This window comes from Aquarana catesbeiana, linkage group LG02 (assembly GCF_042186555.1).
Source record: "Aquarana catesbeiana isolate 2022-GZ linkage group LG02, ASM4218655v1, whole genome shotgun sequence".
In the NCBI taxonomy this organism is placed as follows: domain Eukaryota; kingdom Metazoa; phylum Chordata; class Amphibia; order Anura; family Ranidae; genus Aquarana; species Aquarana catesbeiana.
The window spans coordinates 355,844,358-355,867,493 of NC_133325.1; the positions used below are offsets into that span (position 1 = coordinate 355,844,358).

Consider the following 23,136-nt stretch of genomic DNA (forward strand, 5'->3'; position numbering starts at 1 on the left):
ACATCCCAGGTCTCATTTTGGGTATCATAGATAAGGGGGTGGGGGACCAATACAGGGATTTTCATACAAAAGTAAACATATACTTTTAACCCAACATTTTTGTAGAAGGTTTTTTTTTTTTTTTTAGGTTCAGGAATTAAGAAATTTTTTTTTTTTTTTTTTTTTTTTAAGTATTTATTATTTTTAGGCCTGGTTCATACTAGAGTGATTTAGAAGTGACAGGTAATCAGAATTGCTTTATAATAGAAATCATGTTATTTTCAATGGCGCCCATTCACATCAATGCAGGGCATTTTTGGAAAAGGTACATCTGCTACGTTGGTGCGGATTCAGCAAGATTTTGGCCCTATGGACTTCAATGGAAATGCTCCAAAACACATTAAAAAAACACTAAGAACATGTGTTTTTAGTGTATTTTTGTCAGTTGTGAATAAAATCCAGTCCTACAAAAAAATACAAAAAGCATGAAAACTGTGTAAAACATACTACAAAATGACACTGAAAATATTACACAGCTGTACTAATGTGAACCTAGCCTTAGTCTGGTAAATATGATTTCTCCATTTAGGCCAGCAGGTGGAGCTTTATGCTACTTTTTACATTTAATAGGTGCTTCTTTCATATAAGAAACTTGTGGTTTACAAAAATGAAAGTGGCTATGCTATTCACTTACCAAAAGGTAGTGAAAATGTAAAGCTGTGTTTACTTTCAATACCTATTCATGTTCAATGGAAATTAGCACAACTAGGTATTCAAAGTGAAAAAAACAAAAACAAAAAAAAACCCCAACACTTTGGCCCCACTTTTATCGCTTGGAAGAAATTACAGAATACTGGCATGGTTCCAAGAATCCATATCAATCACATATCTCCTTACATAAAACTGAAATGGGGCACAAGACAGGGATGCCCTGCCCACACATCAATGGTCTCATGCAGGATAATTTATGAGAAATGGTTGGTCTACATGCACAACACTAAAATATTCTGATGACCTAAAACAAGTGCTTTCTGTCTTTCTTAAAATCACAGAGGAGTTTGCAATTTTTGGAAGTTAACGTTTAACCCAGAGAACTACATGTATAAATACATATACACACACATATATGTAGCGGTACCCCCGTAAGGGCTGCTAAAAGTTGTGGTCCACCTGTCACCCTGCCCAGCCCGGCATTCACTTTCCAATCACCTTGAGTCAATGAACAGTCCGTATATTTGTTTTTGTATTTTTATTGAGGGATTTGAACTTGGATAGAGACGGGAATATATGGGATACCCAATAGAATTATAGAACAGTCAATTTGGGACAGAACTATGTACACTCTTTGTACGCAACACTTCTTCAAACTCCTCCTGCACAACACTTGCTTGCAGACTATAACTCGCTCTCTCCTGCACAACACTTGACTCTAGGCACAGCTAGCATATGGTTAGGCCGAACACTGACTCTAGTCAGGCCCTAGAAGTTGCCATTTGTAGGCAGGGACTGCAGGTCCCTTTTTGTGTAGCAAAACATAGAAAGTCTTTAGTGCTAGCTGTCCTCTTTAGGACTACTGCTCCCAGCAATCCCTCTTCAGGCCCTGCCAGCCCTCCTGGCTGCAGCTGCCTGACTCCACTGCCCGTGACATTGCAATCCTCGCTGGCTGCACACCCAGCTGTGACCGTTGCCTCTCAGTCCTCTCTGGCTTGCCTCTCCAGTACTCCTGATGGCATAAGTCACTCACCAGCCCTCCCGGCTGTGCACACAGTGGTGGTTCCCTCCTGAAGACTTGCCCAGCAGCACTAGCTCCTGCTGTCCCCTCTGACTCCTCTCTGTGCCTCCTGTCCAGATCCATCCAGGTCTTGAAGGGATCCTTCCTGAACCCAAGGACCCAGGCCCAAGGTCACCCCCCCCCCCCGAATGGGGAGCGCCCTCAAGGTCCCAACAGCCTAGCACTCCATCCTCAGATCTTCCACCCGACAACTCCTCCCCAACTGGGCTGACCCTGGGTATTTCAAGGAGGCCTGTCCCCTGCCAATAATCCTAGTCGGGAATTGGTTAGGGCTCCCTTCACACCCCAGGCAGCTCCACCTCTCTTCCAGACTCCGCTAGAAGCCAGAGGGAGGTAACAGAGAAGTGATGCTGTCTGAGTCACCAGCCTTCTCTGAGCCACTCCCAGCCCACACAAATCAAAACAAACAGGTCTAGCTTCTAGCTAGGCCTGTATAAAAATGTTCCTGCTTTCACAAAAATCCTAACTCTAGCACCGACTTTGGAGGGGGTGCTATTATTATAATATATATATATATATATATATATATACATATATACATATACATACATACATATACACACACAGTTGTGCTCATAAGTTTACATACCCTGGCCTACCCTGATTTCTTGGCCATTTTTCCGAGAATATGAATGATAACACAAAAACATTTCTTTCACTCATGGTTAGTGTTTGGCTGAAGCCATTTGTTATCAACTATGTTTACTCTTTTTAACCACTTGCCGCCCGCCATATAGCAGAATGACGGCGGCAAAGTGGTTTCAATATCCTGACTGGGCGTCATATGACGTCCGCAGGATATTTACCCGCCGCGCGCCCCTGGGGGCGCGCATCGCGTTGATCGTTGTTGCGGGGTGTCAGTCTGACAGCCCGCAGCACCGATCTAGGTAAAGAGTCTCTGACAGACTCTTTACCACGTGATCAGCCATGTCCAATCACGGCTGATCACGATGTAAATAGGAAGAGGCGGTGATTGGCTTTTCCTCACTCGCGTCTGACAGACGCGAGTAGAGGAGAGCCGAACAGCTGCTCTCCTGACAGGGGGGGTCTGTGCTGATTGGTTTATCAACACAGCCCCCCCTCGGATCCTACCCAGGACCACCAGGGAAGTCGCCCAGGACCACCAGGGAAACCATCCACACTGGACCACCAGGTATGCCCCCTACACCCCCAGGGAAATACTAATCAATGCCCAGGCAGCTGCCAATCAGTGCCCACTCCAATGCCTACCACTGCCGCGTATCAGTGCCGCCCATCAGTGCCACGTACCAGTGCCACCCATAAGAACCCATCTCTGCAGCCTTTCAGTGCCCAGTGTTCCCTATCAGTGCCCACCAGTGCAAGCCATGAGTGCCCACCAGTGCAAGCCATGAGTGCCCATCATCAGTGCCCATCGTCAGTGCCCATCGGTGCCTGTCAGTGCCGCCTTATCAGTGCCCATCGTCAGTGCCCGCTCATTGGTGCCACCTTATCAGCGCCTGTCAGTGCCACCTTATCAGTGCCCATCAGTGAAAGAGAAAACTTATTTACAACATTTTTTAACAGAAACAAAACTTATTTTTTTTCAAAATTTTCGGTCTTTTTTTCCCCGCAAAAAATAAAAACCGCAGAGGTGATCAAATACCACCAAAAGAAAGCTCTATTTGTGGGAACAAAATGATAAAAATTTAGTTTGAGTACAGTGTTGTATGACCGCGCAATTGTCATTCTAACTGCGATAGCACTGAAAGCTGAAAATTGGTCTGGGCAGGAAGGTGTCTAAGTGCCCTGTATTGAAGTGGTTAAATCATAATCATAATCACAACAAACTACCCAAATGACCCCGATAAAAAGTTTACATACCCTGGAATTTTGGCCTGATAACATGCACACAAGTTGACACAAAGGGGTTTGAATGACTATTAAAAGGTAACCATCCTAACCTGTGACCCGTTTGCTTGTAATTAGTGTGTGTGTATAAAAGGTCAATGAGTTTCTGGACTCCTGACAGACCCTTGCATCTTTCATAAAGTGCTGCACTGACGTTTCTACATTTTGAGTCATGGGGAAAGCAAAAGAATTGTCAAAGGATCTGTGGGGAAGGTAGTTGAATTGTGTAAAACAGGAAAGGGATATAGAAAGATATCCAATGAATTGAGAATGCCAATCAGCAGTGTTCAAACTCTAATCAAGAAGTGGAAAATGAGGGGTTCTGTTGAAACCAAACCACGGTCAGGTAGACCAACTGAAATTTCAGCCACAACTGCCAAGAAAATTGTTTGGGATGCAAAGAAAACCCCACAAATAACTTTAGGTGAAACACAGGACTCTCTGAAAACAAGTGGTGTGGCTGCTTCAAGATGCACAATAAGGAGGCACTTGAAGAAAGATGGGCTGCATGGTCAAGTCGCCAGAAGAAAGCCATTACTACGCAAATGCCACAAAGTATCCGCTTACAATATGCCAAAAAGCACAGAGACAAGCCTCAAACCTTCTGGCACAAAGTCATTTGAAGTGATGAGACCAAAATTGAGCTTTTTGGCCCACAACCATAAACGCTTCATTTGGAGAGGAGTCAACAAGGCCTATGATGTAAGCTACACCATTCCTACTGTGACACACATGGGTGGATCGCTGATGTTTTGGGGATGTGTGAGCTACAAAAGGCACAGGAAATTTGGTAAAAATTGATGGCAAGATGATTGCAGATTGTTATCAAAAAATACTGGAGGAACATTTGCATTTATCAGCCAGGAAGCTGCGCATGGGACAAACTTGGAAGTTCCAACATGACAATGATCCAAAACACAAGTCCAAGTCAACCTGTCATTGGCTACAGCAGAATAAAGTGAAGGTTCTGGAGTGGCCATCTCAGTCTCCTGACCTCAATATCATTGAGCCACTCTGGGGAGATCTCAACCGTGCAGTTCATGCAAGACAGCCTAAGAATTTTCAGGAACTGGAGGCTTTTTGCCAAGAGGAATGGGCAGCTGTACCATCTGAGAAGAAGAAGAGCCTCATCCACAAATACCACAAAAGACTTTAAGCTGTCATTCATGTTAAAGGGGGCAATACACGGTATTAAGAACTGGGGTATATAAACTTTTGATCAGGGTCATTTGGGTAGTTTCTGTTGTCATTATGATTTAAAAAGAGTAAACACAGTTGACTGATAATAAATGGCTTTAGCCAAACACTAACCATGAGTGAAAAACGTTATTGTGTTATTCATATTCTCTGAAAAATGGCCAAGAAATCAAACTCTGCCAGGGTATGTAAACTTATGAGCACAATTATATAACACACACATTAATTATATTTTTTTGATCGGTAGGCTGCCTGCCCTGGGGCTGCTTTGGGCCAAGCTGTGGCTGCAGCGCAGCGCTCAGCTCCCTCCTCCTCCACTATATGTCATACACAGTCTGCGGGCATCTCCCGCTGTGTGTCTCAGAGCTGAGTGTGAAAACTTTGGCCGCGCTGTAAGAAAAGTCCCGCCCTCCTCCTAGATCAGCTCGTGTGATAGACGCAGTGTTCTGTCTATCACAAATTCTGTCTATTTTATTATATCTTTTCATGTGACAACACTGAAGAATTTACTCTTTGCTACAATGTAAAGTAGTGAGTGTACAGCTTGTATAACAGTGTTTTTTTTTTTTTTTAATAATTATATAATCTTTATTTTCTTCATGCTATACAAAATACAAAGTATTTTTTTAAAATACAATATATATCACCCGGATGATAATAATAAAAACTATTTTCTCAAAGCTTTACCATTATCTTCTTTTACACTACAGTTGATTTTCTACTTTATCCCTCTCCCCCCTCCCAAGCTTTATCCCAGTAAATATTTTACCACACACTTTATTAACGCTGTTATTTTAATTCCATAGGGCCTTCCTCATTACTTTCTACTCTTACCCTCCCCTTCTTCTCTTCCTTCCATACTTTACATGGGATATCCCATCTTCTCTAGCCAAGGTTTCCACATTTTTTCGAATCCCTTAATATTTCCTCTCCTTGCATATACTACTTTTTCCTTCCACACTGTTTCAGTCACAATTCTAGCCCAGTCTCTTGCCGAAGGGGGTTTCTCTGCCTGCCATCTCTAGCTATTAATTTTCTTGCTTGAAAAAGACACCTCAACACTACTTTAGTTATACTATTCGCTCCACCTATACCCTCCCCTAGACCTAAAATACATAGTCTAGGGTCCATTTCTAGTGTTATGCTGAAAGTCTATTTATGGTATCTAGAATCTCAGACTAGTATCGGAATAGTTTCGGGCACTTCCAGATCATATGTATCAAATCTCCAGTATCCTGATATCTAGGGCACCTGGCATCTACTCTCTACCCGAACTTGAATAGTCTTTTTGGTGTATAATATGTCCCTATGCAGCAACATCAGGTATGAGACCTTCTGTGCGGGTGAGACTGACACCAGGTATCCTTTCTCCAATATCCTTTTCCACTGCTCATCCGATATTGTACCGAGATCCTCCTCCCATTTACCCCTACTTTTAAGCCTTTCCAGGCCCTCAATACTTCCTCCACATATATGTGTGTAAATTTCTGCTATAAATCCTTCAGACCTACCCAGACTCCCTATTCTTTGGTATATAGGAGAATTACTCCAAACCGGTCCTCGTTTCTCAAACTGAGTGTTTAGGGCGTGTCTTATTTGTAAGTATTTGTAAAATGTTTAGGGATATCATATTCCTCCCTCAACGAGGTAAATGTTTTTAAGATACTTCCCCCATAGAGCTGGGCCAGCCTATCTATCCCCTTTATTTCCCATTCTTTTATTTTCCCTATCATTTCCAGTTCCCCCAAGTTCTTGTTATTCCAAAGGGGGGTATATTTTGTCATACCACCCAGTCCCCTTAATGCCTTTACTGCCTTCCAAACTTTTAAAGCTAATCTTACCGTGGGGGTTCTATCAATGAAAGAATTTGCCTCCAATACCTCCACTACTGTCTTATGTGGTGCTCCTTCTATCATTAATCCCCCATTTATACCTCCTCCTAGGTCAATACTCCTTCCTAAATGCTGCAATTGGGCTGCTAGAAAATAACTTTGTGGGTGCAGCACCGCAAGCCCCCCTTCCCTTGTTGGTAACTGTAGGGTTTGTAAAACCTATCCTGGGCTGGCCACCTTTCCATATAAGATCTCTAAACAATATATCAATTTTTTTAAACCATTTCCTATGTACCCATAGTAGAGAGTTTTGCAACAAATACAATAACTGTGGCATCCACAGCATTTTAATCAAATTGCATCTCCCTGCAACCGATAATGGAAGATGCCTCCATATTTCAATTTTACTTTTAAATTTAGTTAAAAGGGGAGCTATGTTATTATTTATGTATTTATTTGGATCTTTTGTTATGTATATACCCAAGTATTTCCTTATCTCCACTATTTCCATCTGGGTAATCTCTGATAGTGTTTTGCTTCTCAATGGGGTCCACAGGAAAAAGTGCAGATTTCTCCCAATTTATAGTCAGAGTCTTCCAAATTCTGTGAAAATGTTCATCACCTGCCTAAGGGATTGCCCTGTATCCCCCAGGAATATGAGAACATCATCTGCATATAGTGCGATTCTCTCCTTGCTAGACGTTCTCCGGAATCCTTCCATATTTCTATTTGATCTTATTGCAATGGCCAATGGCTCCATTGCCAGTGCAAAGAGCAGGGGTGACAGAGGACACCACTGTCTTGTCCCCCTTTCTAGTTGGAACCTGCCTGAATAATCATTAACTAACTTTTGCACTGGGACCATTATACTATATTTTAATCCAACTAATAAATGAGGGGCCAAATCCGAATTCTCTCAGCACTCGCCAGATATACCCCCACTCCAAGCTATCGAAAGCTTTAACCACATCTAGTAACATAACAGCTCTTGTACCCATATTCTCTGTTGGTGTCTGTAGAGTCAGAAATACCCTCCTAATATTCATGCTGGTTGATCTGCTAGGGATGAATCCTGTTTGGTCTGAATGAACAAGTCTGGATATAATTTTATTTAATCTAGCTGCCAGTATCTTTGCCAAGATTTTAGCATCTGAACAGAGTAAGGAAATGGGTCTATAAGACTTCATTTCCAACGGGTCTTTCCCCTCTTTGTGCAGAACTATTATCGTGGCCTCTGTCATTGATGTAGGTAGCTTCCCCACCTCCTTCGCCCAGTTAAATACTTTAAGAAGCTCCGGAAGCAATACCTTCCCGTAGTATCTATAAGTTTCCACTTGGAGACCGTCAGGTCCTGGGGATTTCTGATTGGCCATTTCTGCTACTGCTAGCTCTATTCCCTCTTTATCCTCCTGTGTAAGGGCAGGTATCTCAATATTTCCAAAGAAGCTATCCAGTTACTCCCCTCCCACGGTCCCCCACGATCTATACAGTCCATCATAGTATTCTCTAAATGTATCTGTAATCTCTTCCACCCGTGATGAAATTTCTCCTCTCACTGTCCTAATCGCAGGGACAGGAATTGGTTCTTACTAAATGAGCCAACATCTTTCCAACTTTTTCCCCCTCCCCATATGCAACTTGCTTCTAAAACAATCTCTTATTTTCTGATTTCCTGATCACTACATCTTTATATTCTTGTTGTTTATTCTGCCATAGACTTTGTTTCTCTGGGGATGGATCTTTCACATATTCCCTTTCTGCTTCCACTAACTCCTTCCTGACCCTATTCTCCCATTCCCTTGAGGTCTTTTTAATTTTTGCCACTTGTTGAATAAATATACCCCTAAGGTATGCCTTCAGTGCATCCCACATCACTCCCCTCGTCACTGTATCTTCATTCATCTCTATAAACTCTTAACTTAAGTAGCACCTCATCTGGGTTTCCCATTATTTCAAACCACAGTGGATTAATCTTCCATACTCTAAAAGATCTTTTGCCTTCCAAGTTTACCGAGACCGGCATCAATGAGTGGTCCGACACCCCCTTGGGTTGATATACTATGTCTCTTATTATTTGGCATGCTTCCCCATTGCCCAAGGCAAGGTCTATCCTAGAAAGTGTAGAATAGGAGCTCGAAAAGCATGAATATTGTAACACATCTGGGTTCGCATTCTCCACATGTCAAATAACCCTGCTTCCTGAAGGAACTGATACAATCGACTTTCATACACCCTCTGCTCCTGTATTCCTGGGGGAAACCTATCCAGTTTTTACTAATGGCTACATTAAAGTCCCCCACTTCTATAACTGGTAACCCGGTTTTATCCATTATAAATTCCATTAGGCTATACATAACTTCTAATTTGAAAGGTGGAGGAATATAAATATTTGCTAAAACATACTCCCGATTCTCTATTACACAATGTAGAAAAATATATCGGCCTTCCTCATCTATACTGCACTGTCTGCAAGTGAACGCCACTTCTCTACTAATCAACACAGACACTCCCCTTGAATAGGAGGTGTGTACTGAGTGATATTGTATCAAACACAGCAGCTCTCTTAGCTGGAGTACCCATCCCTCGGACATTCCAAGAGCCTGTATTCAATACTGTAGACTGCATAAGCAATCAGAATCAAAGGAAAAAAAAAGGAGTTTAATACAAAAATAAAGCAAAAAGAAAGAAGAAGAGGAAAAAAGGAATCCCTGCAATAATAAAAAAATAAACCTAGATGTGATCATCTCCCTATGTGACTTAATGCCCACCTGTTCTAATTTTCCCTTCTGTGTAAAAAAGTGAATGTTTTTTAAAAGTGTTTGTTTTTTAAATAGTTTTACCTTATTCCCATATTCCCTCCCTACAATCATGTGTATTACAACTTTATTCTGACTTTTCTGCGTCCAGTGTGTCACCCTTCTGATATATCCTCCCCCCCCCCCCCATCTCAGATATCTTGAACCCTCCCCCTCCCCACTCCCACCCTATACCTTTCTAGGTAAACCCTAAGGGCTTTTTTTTGTGACCCTTACATACCTCCCCACACTCTCTTTACCAGTTCTCATCTCCCTCCTAACCCCCTCCCTCCTCCCACTCCCCCACCCTCCCCCCTTGTGTTCAAAATCAATTTTATTTTTATCCTTTCCCCACCCATTCATTAATTTCTTTTATACTGTGTATTTCCCACCACCCTCCACTCAAAATACATATTTTTTACAAGTGAGTCCCGATGTATACCATCTTCCAACCAAATGACCCATTATTTCATTAACAGCTGATCCTTTTTGCCCTCCAGCCACGCTATCGCACTTGCAGGAGAGTCAAAAACCTGGAATCCTCCCAGCGCTACCACTCGTAGCCGAGCTGGATAAAGCAGAGCGTATGTAACATTACATTTTTGAAGTCTACGTGTAATTTCCGTAAACTCAGCCCTGCGTTTCTGCAGGTCGGGAGAGAAGTCGGGGTACATCGAGATCTTGACTCCATTATAAGAAATATTCCCCATCTCTCTAGCCCTATGAAGGAGTGTTACTTTATCTTTATAATTTAAACATTTCAATAACATTGACCTAGGATAACCTCCTTGGGGTGGGGGCCTAAAACGGGACTCTATGTGCTCTTTCTATTGAAAACTGTTATGAAAAAGTCTCTTCCGAAGATCTCAATAAACCACTTTTCTAAAAATGTTATCGGGTCAGGCCCTTCGCTCTTTTCAGGTAATCCCACCATCCTCACATTGTCCCTGCGAAGTCTGTTTTCCATTTCATCCAATTTTTCCGTGAACTTGCCCATTCGACCTTTCACAGCCTTAACCTCTTGCTTCATTGGGTACAAATCATCCTCTGACTTATTCTCCCCTCCGCTGTTATTCTTTCTGCTGTTTTTTGGAGCTCATGCCGCACCAGGGATAATTCCTCTTTAATGTCTTTCATTTGGTCACATAATTCCCCCAGAGATTGTTTACATGTGTTAACCGCCAACAAGACATCCTTTAAAGTCGGCTCTCCCTCTAGTGGAGGTGTCTGTACAACAGCAATTTCGGGCTCTTTTCCGACCACTCCCATACTTTTGCTAGTTGTATTCTTTGTGCCCAAAGCAGTTACGGGTACATTTAAGTGTCCTTGGCTCTTTCTATCCGCTGACATTTTGGCTTGAGACTGCTGCCCCCCTTTAGTTGGTGAATGGTCTGTAGAATGAGCATACCTCTCCAGTTTGGTCGCTGCTGCTGCTGCAGTCACACCTGCCACTGTGGACTGAGTCCCTTTCTCCTTATCCTTGTCTTTAGCGGATCGCAATGATTGTGTCCCAACATTCTCCTGGCTGGCATGCTCATCCCCTCTCCTCCTTGCGGATATGGCATCTTATCACTTTCCAATACAGCTTTTACGGGAGACTAAGAAAGCTCTCCAAGATCAAAAAAAAAAGGAGCCGGTGAACCTAGTGATTAGATCCCTTATATCATCATGTCTTTCTGCTGCTCCCTGGACAAGTCTGACTTGTCTCAAGTCAGCTTAGCATCGGTTCAATCCAATACAAGCCGAACAGAGAGGGCAAACAACTTCACCTCCTGGAACCACCTTTTTCCTGGCTATTTAATTTCCATCAATCTCAGTCTCTGTTATATGTCACATATCAAGTTCCTTTAATTTTTACTCACACATCCTTCAGATTTTCTTTTTCTTTCCTCCCTCTCCCACCCAGAGGAACTCCTCCAATCCGATCTAATGCACCAGTGTATTAACCGTGGGTAACAGTTCTCTGACTCCGATTCACTGGAAAACAGGTAGCAAGTGTCCGGCTACACCAGCATACAGCATAAAAAAAACCCAATACCTCCACACCTCCTCCGCACAGATTTGTTTTTCTTTTCTCCACCACTTAAGCGTTCAAAGGCAGCCCGGGTGACCCAGCGGGTTCTCCCTACTAGCGTCATATTACCGGCTCCTATACTCAACGTTCTGAGCTCCTATCCACACTCCCTCCTTCACCGATAATTCCCGTATTTTGTGTGGCCACCATTGTTTTCCAGCACTGCCTTAACCTCTAGTGGGCAGGGAGTTCAACAGAGCTTCACAGGTTGCCACTGAAGTCTTCTTCCACTCCTCCATGACGACATCACGGAGCTGGTGGATGTTAGAGACCTTGCGCTCCTCCACATTCCATTTGAGGATGCCCCACAGATGCTCAATAGGGTTTAGGTCTGAAGACATCCTTGGCCAGTCCATCACCTTTACCCTCAGCTTCTTTAGCAAGGTAGTGGTCATCTTAGAGGTGTGTTTGGGGTTATTATGTTGGAATACTGCCCTGAGGCCCAGTCTTTGAAGGGAGGGGATCATACACTGGTTCAGTATGTCCCTGTACATGTTGGTATTCATGGTTCCCTCAATGAACTGTAGCTCCCCAGTGCCAGCAGCACTCATGCAGCTCCAGACCATGACACTTCCACCACCATACTTGACTGTAGGCAAGACACGCTTGTCTTTGTACTCCTCACCTGGTTGCCGCCACACACGCTTGACACCATCTGAATCAAATAAGTTTATCTTGGTCTCATCAGACCACAGGACATGGCTCCAGTAATCCATGTCCTTAGTTTGCCTGTCTTCAGCAAACTGTTTGCAGGCTTTCTTGTGCATCATCTTTAGAAGAGGCTTCCTTCTGGGATGACAGCCATGCAGACCAATTTGCTGCAGTGTGCGGCGTATAGTGTGCGGCGTATGGTGTGAGCAATGCTGGCAGCACTCATACATCCATTTCCCAAAGATAACCTCTGGATATGACACTGAGCACATGCACTCAACTCCTTTGGTCGACCATGGCGAGGCCTGTTCTGAGTGGAACCTGTCCTGTTAAACCACTGTATGGTCTTGGCCACCGTGCTGTAGCTCAGTTTCAGGGTCTTGGTAATCATCTTATAGCCTTCAGATCCTTAGAGAGTTCTTTGCCATGAGGTGCCATGTTGAACTTCCAGTGAGAGTGATAACACCAAATTTAACACACCTGCTACCCATTCGCATCCGAGACCTTGTAACACTAACAAGACACATAACACCAGGGAGGGAAAATGGCTAATTGGGCCCAATTTGGACATTTTTTACCTAGAGGTGTACTCACTTTTGTTGCCAGCGGTTTAGACATTAATGGCTGTGTGTTGAGTTATTTTGAGGGGGCAGTAAATTTACACTGTTATACAAGCTGTACACTCACTACTTTACATTGTAGCAAAGTGTAAATTCTTCAGTGCTGTCACATGAAAGATATAATAAAATATTTTACAAAAATGTGAGGGGTGTACTCACTTTTGTGAGATACTGTATACACACACCCCTCTAAATATCTAGGAATGAAAATGAATATGCATGCCCACAATTTAGTCCCTCTGATACAATCTAAGACAAAAGTGCAAACTTAGAAATATCTCCCCTAATCCAGAACTGGCTGCATAAACCTGCTAAAAATAAATACGGGTGGAACATGTAACATGTTCTAAAGATGAACATAGCCTTTAAATCCCAAAATGATCTCACAGGCAACATGGCAACTTTAGTAGAAGTGCAAGGCCCATATGAAGCTTTGATAAACCATGTATGTAATGTACATCTAATGGACACTAGGGGTGGGCATCTTCACTGGTCTCACAATTCGATTATCACGTCAACGATTCGATTCCACGATCCATCAAGATTACTGTCCCCCTTTCCACCGCAGACCGAGACAGAGACCCCGCTTTCCACTGAAGACTGAGGCAAAGAAACCCCTTTCACTGCAAAATCTCAGACTGAGACCCCCATCATAGCTCCATCCCAACAGAGACAGAGTCCCCCATCACAGACATATACCCCCCCAGAGATACAAAGACCCCCATCCCACCAGAGAGTCCCCCATCACAGACAAACCTCCCAATCAGAGACATCACCCCCCCCTGTTGAGAGAACACTACTCATGTTATAGTTAGTGCAATGTGGTACCTGCTGCTGTGTGCACACTGCATTGAGGAGGAAGAGGACATGTCAGGATGTTCAGAGCTGACGTGGGGCCCCGTCTTCCGGAAGTGGGTAACGGTACCTGTCAAAAACAGGTACCCGTCCCCCCCCCCCCCCCCCGATATGTAGCACTGGAAGGGGGGGGGAGGAGACGGATAAGCGGAAGTTCCACTTTTGAGTGGAACTCTGCTTTCAGTAGAGGAAACATTGCCCACCAGTCATCGGCATTCCAGAACTAGTGACTTCTCTTACATAATGTGTATTATACACCAAAAAAATTATAGAAAATCAACTTGCTGGACTCTGCCAAGTGTCCTTGCTGCGATTCTGGCTATGGCCATACGTGTGTTCTGAACCTGCCTGACAATAATTCTTTACTGGACAAATAAGTTCCAACGCCTTTGCCATATTCTTTTTTTCTAGTGAGATACCTACACATTTTAGGATATTGCTGTGTCCAGTTATGTTTTATGCCAGGAAAACAATCATATTAAAATAGAAAAAGACTCCACTGCACCAAACCTCAATTTCTAGAGTGAGCTGGTTAAGAAGGTTCTACTCAAACACTAACAAACCTATTAGAACGTGCCTGTGAAAATTTGATAAGGTACCAAGTATGGTTAGATGTCTCCTTGTATAACTGCAATGGAAAAACTGTATATAGTACTGTCCATGTCTTCTGGCTGATTGTACAATGTGGTTGCAATATGGGGGAGAAAGAGGAGAATAATAAGTGTGTGTGTGTGTACAGCGTGAGCTGTTATACCACCTGTTCAACAAGTCATGTTTTGTAGTGTATGTATATCTTGTAAAAAGGCCTTTAAAAAAAAAAAAACCAAAAAAACTTTTCCAACAGAATATACATCTTCCCAGCGAGTCAGATCAATCACTCATCACTTATCTCTTATCTCATGGTTCCAAAAAAAAAAAATGTCATCTCATGGCAAAAAAACATTTGTTGTGATGTCTCCTTAGCTATCATACAGTGTTCTAGGAGTCCTTTATCATGTAAAAAATGTTTGTTTAGAAAAAAAAAAAAAATCAATATGGCGTATCGATAGTAAAAACAAATGTCAAAACTTTTAAACTACTAAAATAAACTGGACTCTTTAAAAAGGTACCATCAGGGGAGCTTTAGTGTATGTCTATCTACTGTGTCAATTTCACAAAAGCGATCAGCTTCCAGTGTTTATAAAAAAATACGTTCAAATTAACTCACCTTTTAACAAGTGCCCAACTAGTGCAAAATTGAAGTTAGAGTTGAAATTGAGGCCAACAAAATGGTCCATTTGTTTACAATGCCATTCCTCAAGAGGATTTCTGATTTCCATGAAAACTTCTTCTGGGCTCTAAAAAAAACAATGAAAAAAAAAAGGCATTTTAAATACCAAACTACACAATCTCACAGAAACTGCAAGGCCAATAAATAGAATATTTTCTACTATCAAAAAGCATATTACCAGAACACTGATCTTTTACTATTAGAAAATAAATACAATATTTGTATATACATCTTGTATACAGACTATGCCTACTTCTCCTATTGCCAAGGAATACGGATTAAGCACGTGCAAAAAGCAATAGGTTTCAAAAACCTACAAATAGATTTACTACTTGGCTTCCGCACTTCTTGCTTATTACATTAGAAGTAAAGCAAACACTTTTTTAATCTAATTTTGGATATGGTACAGAATGACACCCCCTCTCAGAATTTTTTTTGCTTTCAGTGCACCAGATGGGATGATGTTTCTCCTTCCTGTACACACAATGGAATGTGACAAGAAATGTCTTTAAACTAAAAAGGTAATCCTCTCAACACAGTGATCACTAACAAGTGTCCCGAATGGAATATTTCCTCACTATTCCCGTTCTATTGACAACGCAAATTTATAGTTTTCCTCAGTTTTATACTAGACAATTCTCACCAGGACAAATAGGGCGAATTTCCGCTACAGGGACACAGCCAGCAATAAAAACCTGACAGAGGTTCTAACCCTCTCCCCCTCTTTCCCAATGAAAAAATAAATTGGCTTTAAATACACTAACCCCGTTGACATTTCCTATTCAGTTTACATTTTCTATCCCAGCAGTCAAGCCAGTTTTCACATTCTAAAACTGAGAAATTCCACATCACTCCAGGTTGCCAGAACAACGGATAATGAAGGTATGTACAATTGTATGCAAGCAAATAACTTGCATATATTAAAAGGTAGTTTTATAAGAAGTAATAAATATGTATACCTTCTATTAAGGGAGACATACTATTCTCAGCAGCAGTGTGCACTTAAAGTTATTGTAAAGTCTCATTTAAAAAAAATAAACAAACATATTATACTTGCCACCTCTGTGCAGTGGAATTGTACAGTGCAGCCCGAATCCACCTTTTCTCGGGCCCCTCTTCTGTGATCCTGGTCCCTACCTCCTGTCAAGTGCCCCCACAGCAAGTAGTTTGCTATTGGGGCACCTGAGCCGAGCTGCAGCTCCCTGTGTCCATTCAGACACGGAGCTGCCGTTCTGCCTCAGCTCCTCTCTCCTGATTGGCTAACTGACTTTGACAGCAACGGAAGCCAATGGCGCCACAGTGTCTCAGCCAATCAGGAGGGAGAGTCTTGGACGGCCGAGGGACTCGTGGACATCACTGGACTGAGATGGGGCTCAAGTATTAGGGGGTGCTGGGGCAGCTGCTAAACACAGAAGGCTTTTTATCTTAAAGCATAGAATGCATTAAGATTAAAAAAAAAAAAAAAACCTTCTGCCTTTACGACTCCTTTAAGGAAAAAAAGAACTGCTATTAGCTTGCTTTAGAACTTCCCCCTTTGGTGGTTGCAAATTGACTTTTTTGACCTGTAAAAATCTCTTTCTTGGAGAACAGGACACAGGCTCCTTTAACCAATTGCTGACCGCCCTATAGCACTATTACTGCTACAGGGCAGCAGCTCTGTGCAGGATCAGATATATATATATATATATATATACATGTGATCAAGCACTTCCGTCTACAGTGCCTTGCAAAAGTATTCAACCCCCGTGGCATTTTTCGTGTTTTGTTGTCTCACAACCTGGAATTAACATGGATTGTTTGAGGATTTGCATCATTTAATTTACAGAACATGCCCACAACTTTGAAGAAGTTTTTTATTGTGATGCAAACAACAAATAGGACAAAATAACAGAAAAAGTCAATGTGCATAACTATTCACCCCCCCTAAAGTCAATACTTTGTAGAGCCACCTTTTGTGGATATCACAGGTCTAAGTCGCTTTGGATAAGTCTCTATGAGCTTGCCACATCTTACCACTGAGATTTTTGTCTGTCCATTCCTCCTTGTAAAACTGCTCCAGCTCCTTCAAGTTGGATGGTTTGCGCTTGTGAACAGCAATCTAAGTCTGACCACAGATTTTCTATTGGATTGAGATCTGGATTTTGACTAGGCCATTCCAAAACATTTACATATTTCCCCTTAAACCACTCAAGTGTTGCTTTAGCAGTGTTTTGGGGGTCTTTGTCCTGCTGGAAGGTGAACCTCCATCCTAGCCTAAAATCACACACAGAGTGGTACTGGTTTTGTTTAAGAATATTCCTGTATTTAGCACCATCCATGTTTCCCTCAACTCTGACCAGTTTCCCAGTCCCGACTGCTGAAAAACACCCCCGCAGCATGATGCTGCCACCACCATGTTTCACTGTGGGGATGGTGTTCTTTGGGTGATGTAATGTGTTGGGTTGGGTTTGCGCCAGACAGATGGCCAAAAAGTGCAATTTTAGTCTCATCAGACCAGAGCACCTTCCTCCATTCATTTTTGGAGGCTCCCACATGCCTTTTTGCAAACTCAAAACATGCCATTTTGTTTTTTGCTGAAAGTAACGGTTTTCTTCTGGCCACTCTGCCATAAAGGCCAACTCCATGGAGCGTACGGCTTATTGTCGTAGATACTACAGTCTCTGCTGTGGAACTCTGCAGCTCCTCCAGGGTTACCTTAGGTCTCTGTGCTGCCTCTCTGATTAATGCCCTCCTTGCCCGGTCTATGAGTTTTGGTGTGTGGCCATCTCTTGGCAGGTCTGCTGTTGTGCCATGTTCTTTCCATTTGGTTATGAAAGATTTGATGGTGCTCCTAGGGATCATCAAAGATTTGGATATTTTTTTTTATAACCTAACCCTGACTTGTACTTCTCAACATTGCCCCTTACTTTTTTGGAGTGTTCCTTGGTCTTCATGGCAGTGTTTGGTTAGTGATGCCTCTTGCTTAGGTGTTGCAGCCTCTGGGGCCTTTCAAAAAGGTGTGTATATGCAATGACAGATCATGTGAAACTTAGATTGCACACAGGTGGACATCAGTTAACTATGTGACTTCTGAAGGTAATTGGTTGCCAATTATCAGGTTTTTATTTCTGAAAAATAGTTTAATGTATATATTTTTCTAATTTTACTTCACCAACTGGACTATTGTGTTTCCGATCCATCACATATACCGTATTTATCGGCGTATAACACGCACCCCAATTTAGGAGGGAATTTTAAGGAAAAAAAACTTTTAGGAGGGAAGTTGAAGGGAAAAAAACTTACATTTAAATGCCCATCATTGCAGCCTTGCCCCAGTGCAGCCTTGCCCAGTGCAGCCTTGCATCCCCTGTCTTCAAAATCGCCGACCGCGATTTGAAAATGGCGCCGCCGGCGCCGAAATACACAGAGCCGGTCCTCGGCTCTTTCCGGCGGCTCTCGTTCACTTTCGGCTCCACTCGTAGTCCCGAGCGGAGCTATCCGAACCTAGCCGAGTAGGTTCGGATAGCTCCGCTCGGGACTACGAGTGGAGCCGAAAGTGAACGAGAGCCGCCGGAAAGAGCCGAGGACCGGCTCTGTGTATTTCGGCGCCGGCGGCGCCATTTTCAAATCGCGGTCGGCGATTTTGACATTTTGACAGCTCGGGATCGCATGGTATCGGCGTATAACACGCACCTGCGACTTTCCCCTGATTTTAAGGGGAAAAAAGTGCGTGTTATACGCCGATAAATACGGTAATTCAGATTAAAAAACATTGAACTAAAGGCTGTAATGTAACAAAATAGGTAAAAAGCCAAGGGGGTGAATACTTTTGCAAGGCACTGTATGTAAACAAGGCTTATCTTAGCTCTGACAGCGGGGAAGGGACGATCCTTTGTCTCTGCAAAGCAGAGACTGAAATCAATCTCTTCCCTTAGTGAAAGCAGCCTACAGTGTACACAAAAATACTGGCTAGTCACAGTTAACCCTTTGATCGCCCCTGACCTTTCACCCCTTCCCAGCCAGTGCCATTAGTACAGTCAAAGTGCAGATTTTTAGCACTAATCATTGTATTCGTGTCAATGGTTCCCACAAAGTGTCAAAAGTGTCAGTAGGGACCGACCGATTATCGGTAAGGGCGATTATTGTGGGCTGATATCAGCATTTTTCGAAACATCAGTATCAGTCAAAAACTAGACCGATATCACCGATATTGGTTACCGCAGGCAGCAGCCATCTTTATGGGGCCCAGAAGCCTGCAGACACTGTGCGCAGGGGAGTATGCGCGACACGCACACAATGACATTACACCTCCGCGCACTGGGCCTAAGGGCAGCAGGGTGCCAGCCAGCAAGCCCATCCACAGCAGGGTGCCAGGAAGCTCACGCACAGCAGGGTGCCACTGCCAGGCCAGCAAGCCCATCCACAGAAGGGTGTCTGCCATTTTTAACCTTAATCTTTCAAATTCCAATGCAGATGAATGCAGAGAGGAAAAGTAAAAGTGTGGTCTGGGAATATTTCTTGTCTCAATCATCTCCAGGAAAAGCAGCAGTGTGCAACACATGTACAAACAATGTGAGCATGGGATCAACAACTGCAAAAAATACGTCAAATCTTTGGGCCCATCTAAGAGTTCATCATGTTGAATTATATAATGAAGCACAGAGAAAACAAACAATCAAAAAGTGAAATACCACAATCCCACCAAACAATAAAAGATATGTTTCAGAAAAAAGCTAAGTGGCTAAATTCAGATGGAAGATCCCAGCAGCTGGACAAAGCAATCACAGAGATTATGGTTAAGGATAACCAGCCATTTACAATAGTGTCTGATTTTGGAATTCAGCGGTTGATGTCCATAGCTGAGGCAAGGTACCCACTGAAGAGTGAAAAGTATTATCGAACTGAAATGCTGGGAAAAATTCACCAAAAAAGGTAGTTGAGAAACTAAAGGCTATTCACGAGTAATGAGTCTTACACTTCTTGATAGCGGATGGACAAAAAGGCAATTGGTGTTGAATACATAGGTGATGCAAGGATCCCACACTGGGGAGTACATTAGAGAAATGTTTCTAGGCCTGCTTCAAGACTGGGGAATAAACAAAGACCGAGTGGTGTTTGTGCTTCGTGACAACGGCGCAAACATGGTGAAAGGCATGAGGCTTGCTGAAGTGTCCGACCTCAGTTGCATGGCACACACCCTGCAACTTGTGGTAAATGGTGATCTGTCAAGCCAGAGAGCTTTGATAGATATAATTGGCATGCTGAAGAGGTGCGCAGGCCATTTCCACCATTCCGCCCTTGCCAAGCAGCGACTCAGGTGCATTCAGGCCTACCCAAAAACAGCCGAATTCAGGCTGTTCCAACACGTTGGAATTCAACACTTCACATGCTGCAAAGAATGCTGGAACTGACGTGAGCTCTGAGCATCTATTCAGGCGAACATGGAGGATTATAGTTATCCTACTGCTGATCAGTGGGACATTGTAGCCAATGTCATCGAGACCCTCCTCCCTATAGAGGAAGTGACACTAGAGGTGAGTCATTATGACTCATCTGTGTCATCTGTCATCCCATGTGTGAGAGTGCTGAAGATGCCTCTTCAAGAGAATGAAGGACACAACATACGTGGCGTAAAAAAAAATTCAGGAAGGTCATGAGGGACAGCCTCACCAAACGCTTAGAGAAGCATGAAGAGAATGAAAATGTTGTGCTGGTATGTCTTTTGGATCCTCGATACAAGAATCATGCTCTCTTCTGATTATGTATTGGCCAAGGCCAATGATGAACTTCATCTCTATTTAAAGGAACCAGTAATTGACAGAAGTGGTGATCCTCTTAAGTGGTGGAAAGAAAATGAGTCAAGCTACAAAAGACTTGCCTCTCAGGCTAGAAGATACCTCTCTGCTCCTCCATCTGTACCAAGTGAGCGTGTTTTCAGTGAAGTGGCAGCAATTTATGAATAAAACAGAAACCGTTTAAACAGGTGAACATGCTGAATTGTTATGCTTTTTGCACTATATTGTTCTACTTAACTGGGAGTATTGAAGAAAGTGTAGTGTCAAGTGTGTCCTGTCCACTGTCTAGCTTTTTGCACTGCAGTAGTGATTTAAATGTAAACAGTGCAGTGTAATGCACTAATAACCACTATATTTTTTCTTTGTTTTGGGAAGCCATTTAAGAAGTTGTTGTTTTTCTGTTTTTCAAGCACTTTATTTTTCCCAGTTGTTTACTTTTAGACCTCGTTCATCACACCATGGTGCACTGCAGACAGATGTCAGTTTTGAAGCCTGTGTGTGTTTTTCTCCCATCAGTTTTCATGTGAAGAACCAGCCCTCAGAGGCCGCTCTCTAATTAGGTGGTCGCCTAAGGCCTTGCACTCATAGGGGCCCCACGACCGCCTCACTGAAGAGCTGCCTCTGCTGACAACAATGCCGCTGCAAGCTCCGGCCAGCAGTGGTTTAACATTTCCTGTGTGCTCCACGGCCAGGCAGAGGAGTGAGAGGACGGAGTGTGGCTCTGTCTTGAGGAGGCGGCGGGGCCAGCGCTGTGTTGTCCGAGGTAGGAGAGGGTGAGGAGAAGGGGAGGAGGTTCCAGCATGTTGATCCTCAGCCATGGTGGGCCGGGCGCTATGCATCCTGCACTGGCACTGCCTGCTGATTGGCTTCTCTGCTGCTATCTCCTTCACTGACACCAGCACCGAGACAGAGAACAGTGACACCAGCACCAAGACAGAGAACAGTGACACCAGCACCGAGACAGAGAACAGTGGCACCAGCACCGAGACAGAGAACAGTGACACCAGCACCGAGACAGAGAACAGTGACACCAGCACCGAGACAGAGAACAGTGACACCAGCACCGAGACAGAGAACAGTGACACCAGCACCGAGACAGAGAACAGTGACACCAGCACCGAGACAGAGAACAGTGACACCAGCACCGAGACAGAGAACAGTGACACCAGCACCGAGACAGAGAACAGTGACACCAGCACCGAGACAGAGAACAGTGACACCAGCACCGAGACAGAGAACAGTGACACCAGCACCGAGACAGAGAACAGTGACACCAGCACCGAGACAGAGAACAGTGACACCAGCACCGAGACAGAGAACAGTGACACCAGCACCGAGACAGAGAACAGTGACACCAGCACCGAGACAGAGAACAGTGACACCAGCACCGAGACAGAGAACAGTGACACCAGCACCGAGACAGAGAACAGTGACACCAGCACCGAGACAGAGAACAGTGACACCAGCACCGAGACAGAGAACAGTGACACCAGCACCGAGACAGAGAACAGTGACACCAGCACCGAGACAGAGAACAGTGACACCAGCATCGAGACAGAGAACAGTGACACCAGCACCGAGACAGAGAACACTGACACCAGCACCAAGACAGAGAACACTGACACCAGCACCGAGACAGAGAACACTGACACCAGCACCGAGACAGAGAACACTGACACCAGCACCAAGACAGAGAACACTGACACCAGCACCAAGACAGAGAACACTGACACCAGCACCAAGACAGAGAACACTGACACCAGCACCAAGACAGAGAACACTGACACCAGCACCAAGACAGAGAACACTGACACCAGCACCGAGACAAAGAACACTGACACCAGCACCGAGACAGAGAACACTGACACCAGCACTTTAAAGCTCTTAATATATGTAATTTATACAATTTATTTTTTTTGCCGCTTGAATTATTTTTCCCATTATGGGCATGAGTGGGGCCCTCATGTCTAGGTTTTGCCTAAGGCCTCACAAAAGCCTAGAGCCGCCTCTGCCAGCCCTTAATGTTTAATTTTAATAAACATTAACATGTTCATTTTATACCAGATTTGTGCATAAAATTGGTGTTAATTTTGAAACGTTTAAATGTACAAAATATCGGCTATTGGCAGGAGAGGTGGCAAAAATATCGGTATCGTATCGGCACAGGAAAAACAATATCGGTTGATCCCCATCAGTGTCCGATAGTCTGCCGTAATATCACAGTCCCACTAAAAGTTTGCCAATTGCTGCCATTACTATTATAAAAGAATTTTAAAAATTCCATAAAATGTATCCCATAGTTTGTAGACTATATACGGTTTGTGTAAATCAATCAATATATGTTTATGGGAAATTTTGTTTACAAAAAACATAGCAGAATACATAATGGCCTAAATTTATCAAGAAATTAGATTTTTTTTTTATTATT

The 23,136-nt window shown here is 43.4% G+C and overlaps 1 protein-coding gene across 2 annotated transcripts in view; it reads right to left on the reverse strand.

The window, feature by feature from the left end:
- NF1 (neurofibromin 1) overlaps positions 1-23,136 on the reverse strand; it is a 496,399-nt gene that overhangs the window by 65,722 nt on the left and 407,541 nt on the right. For both annotated transcript variants that reach the window (XM_073615002.1, XM_073615001.1), the window contains one exon: positions 14,872-15,001. In XM_073615002.1, coding sequence (XP_073471103.1) covers positions 14,872-15,001 — 130 coding nt within the window. The remainder of the gene's footprint in view (positions 1-14,871; positions 15,002-23,136) is intronic.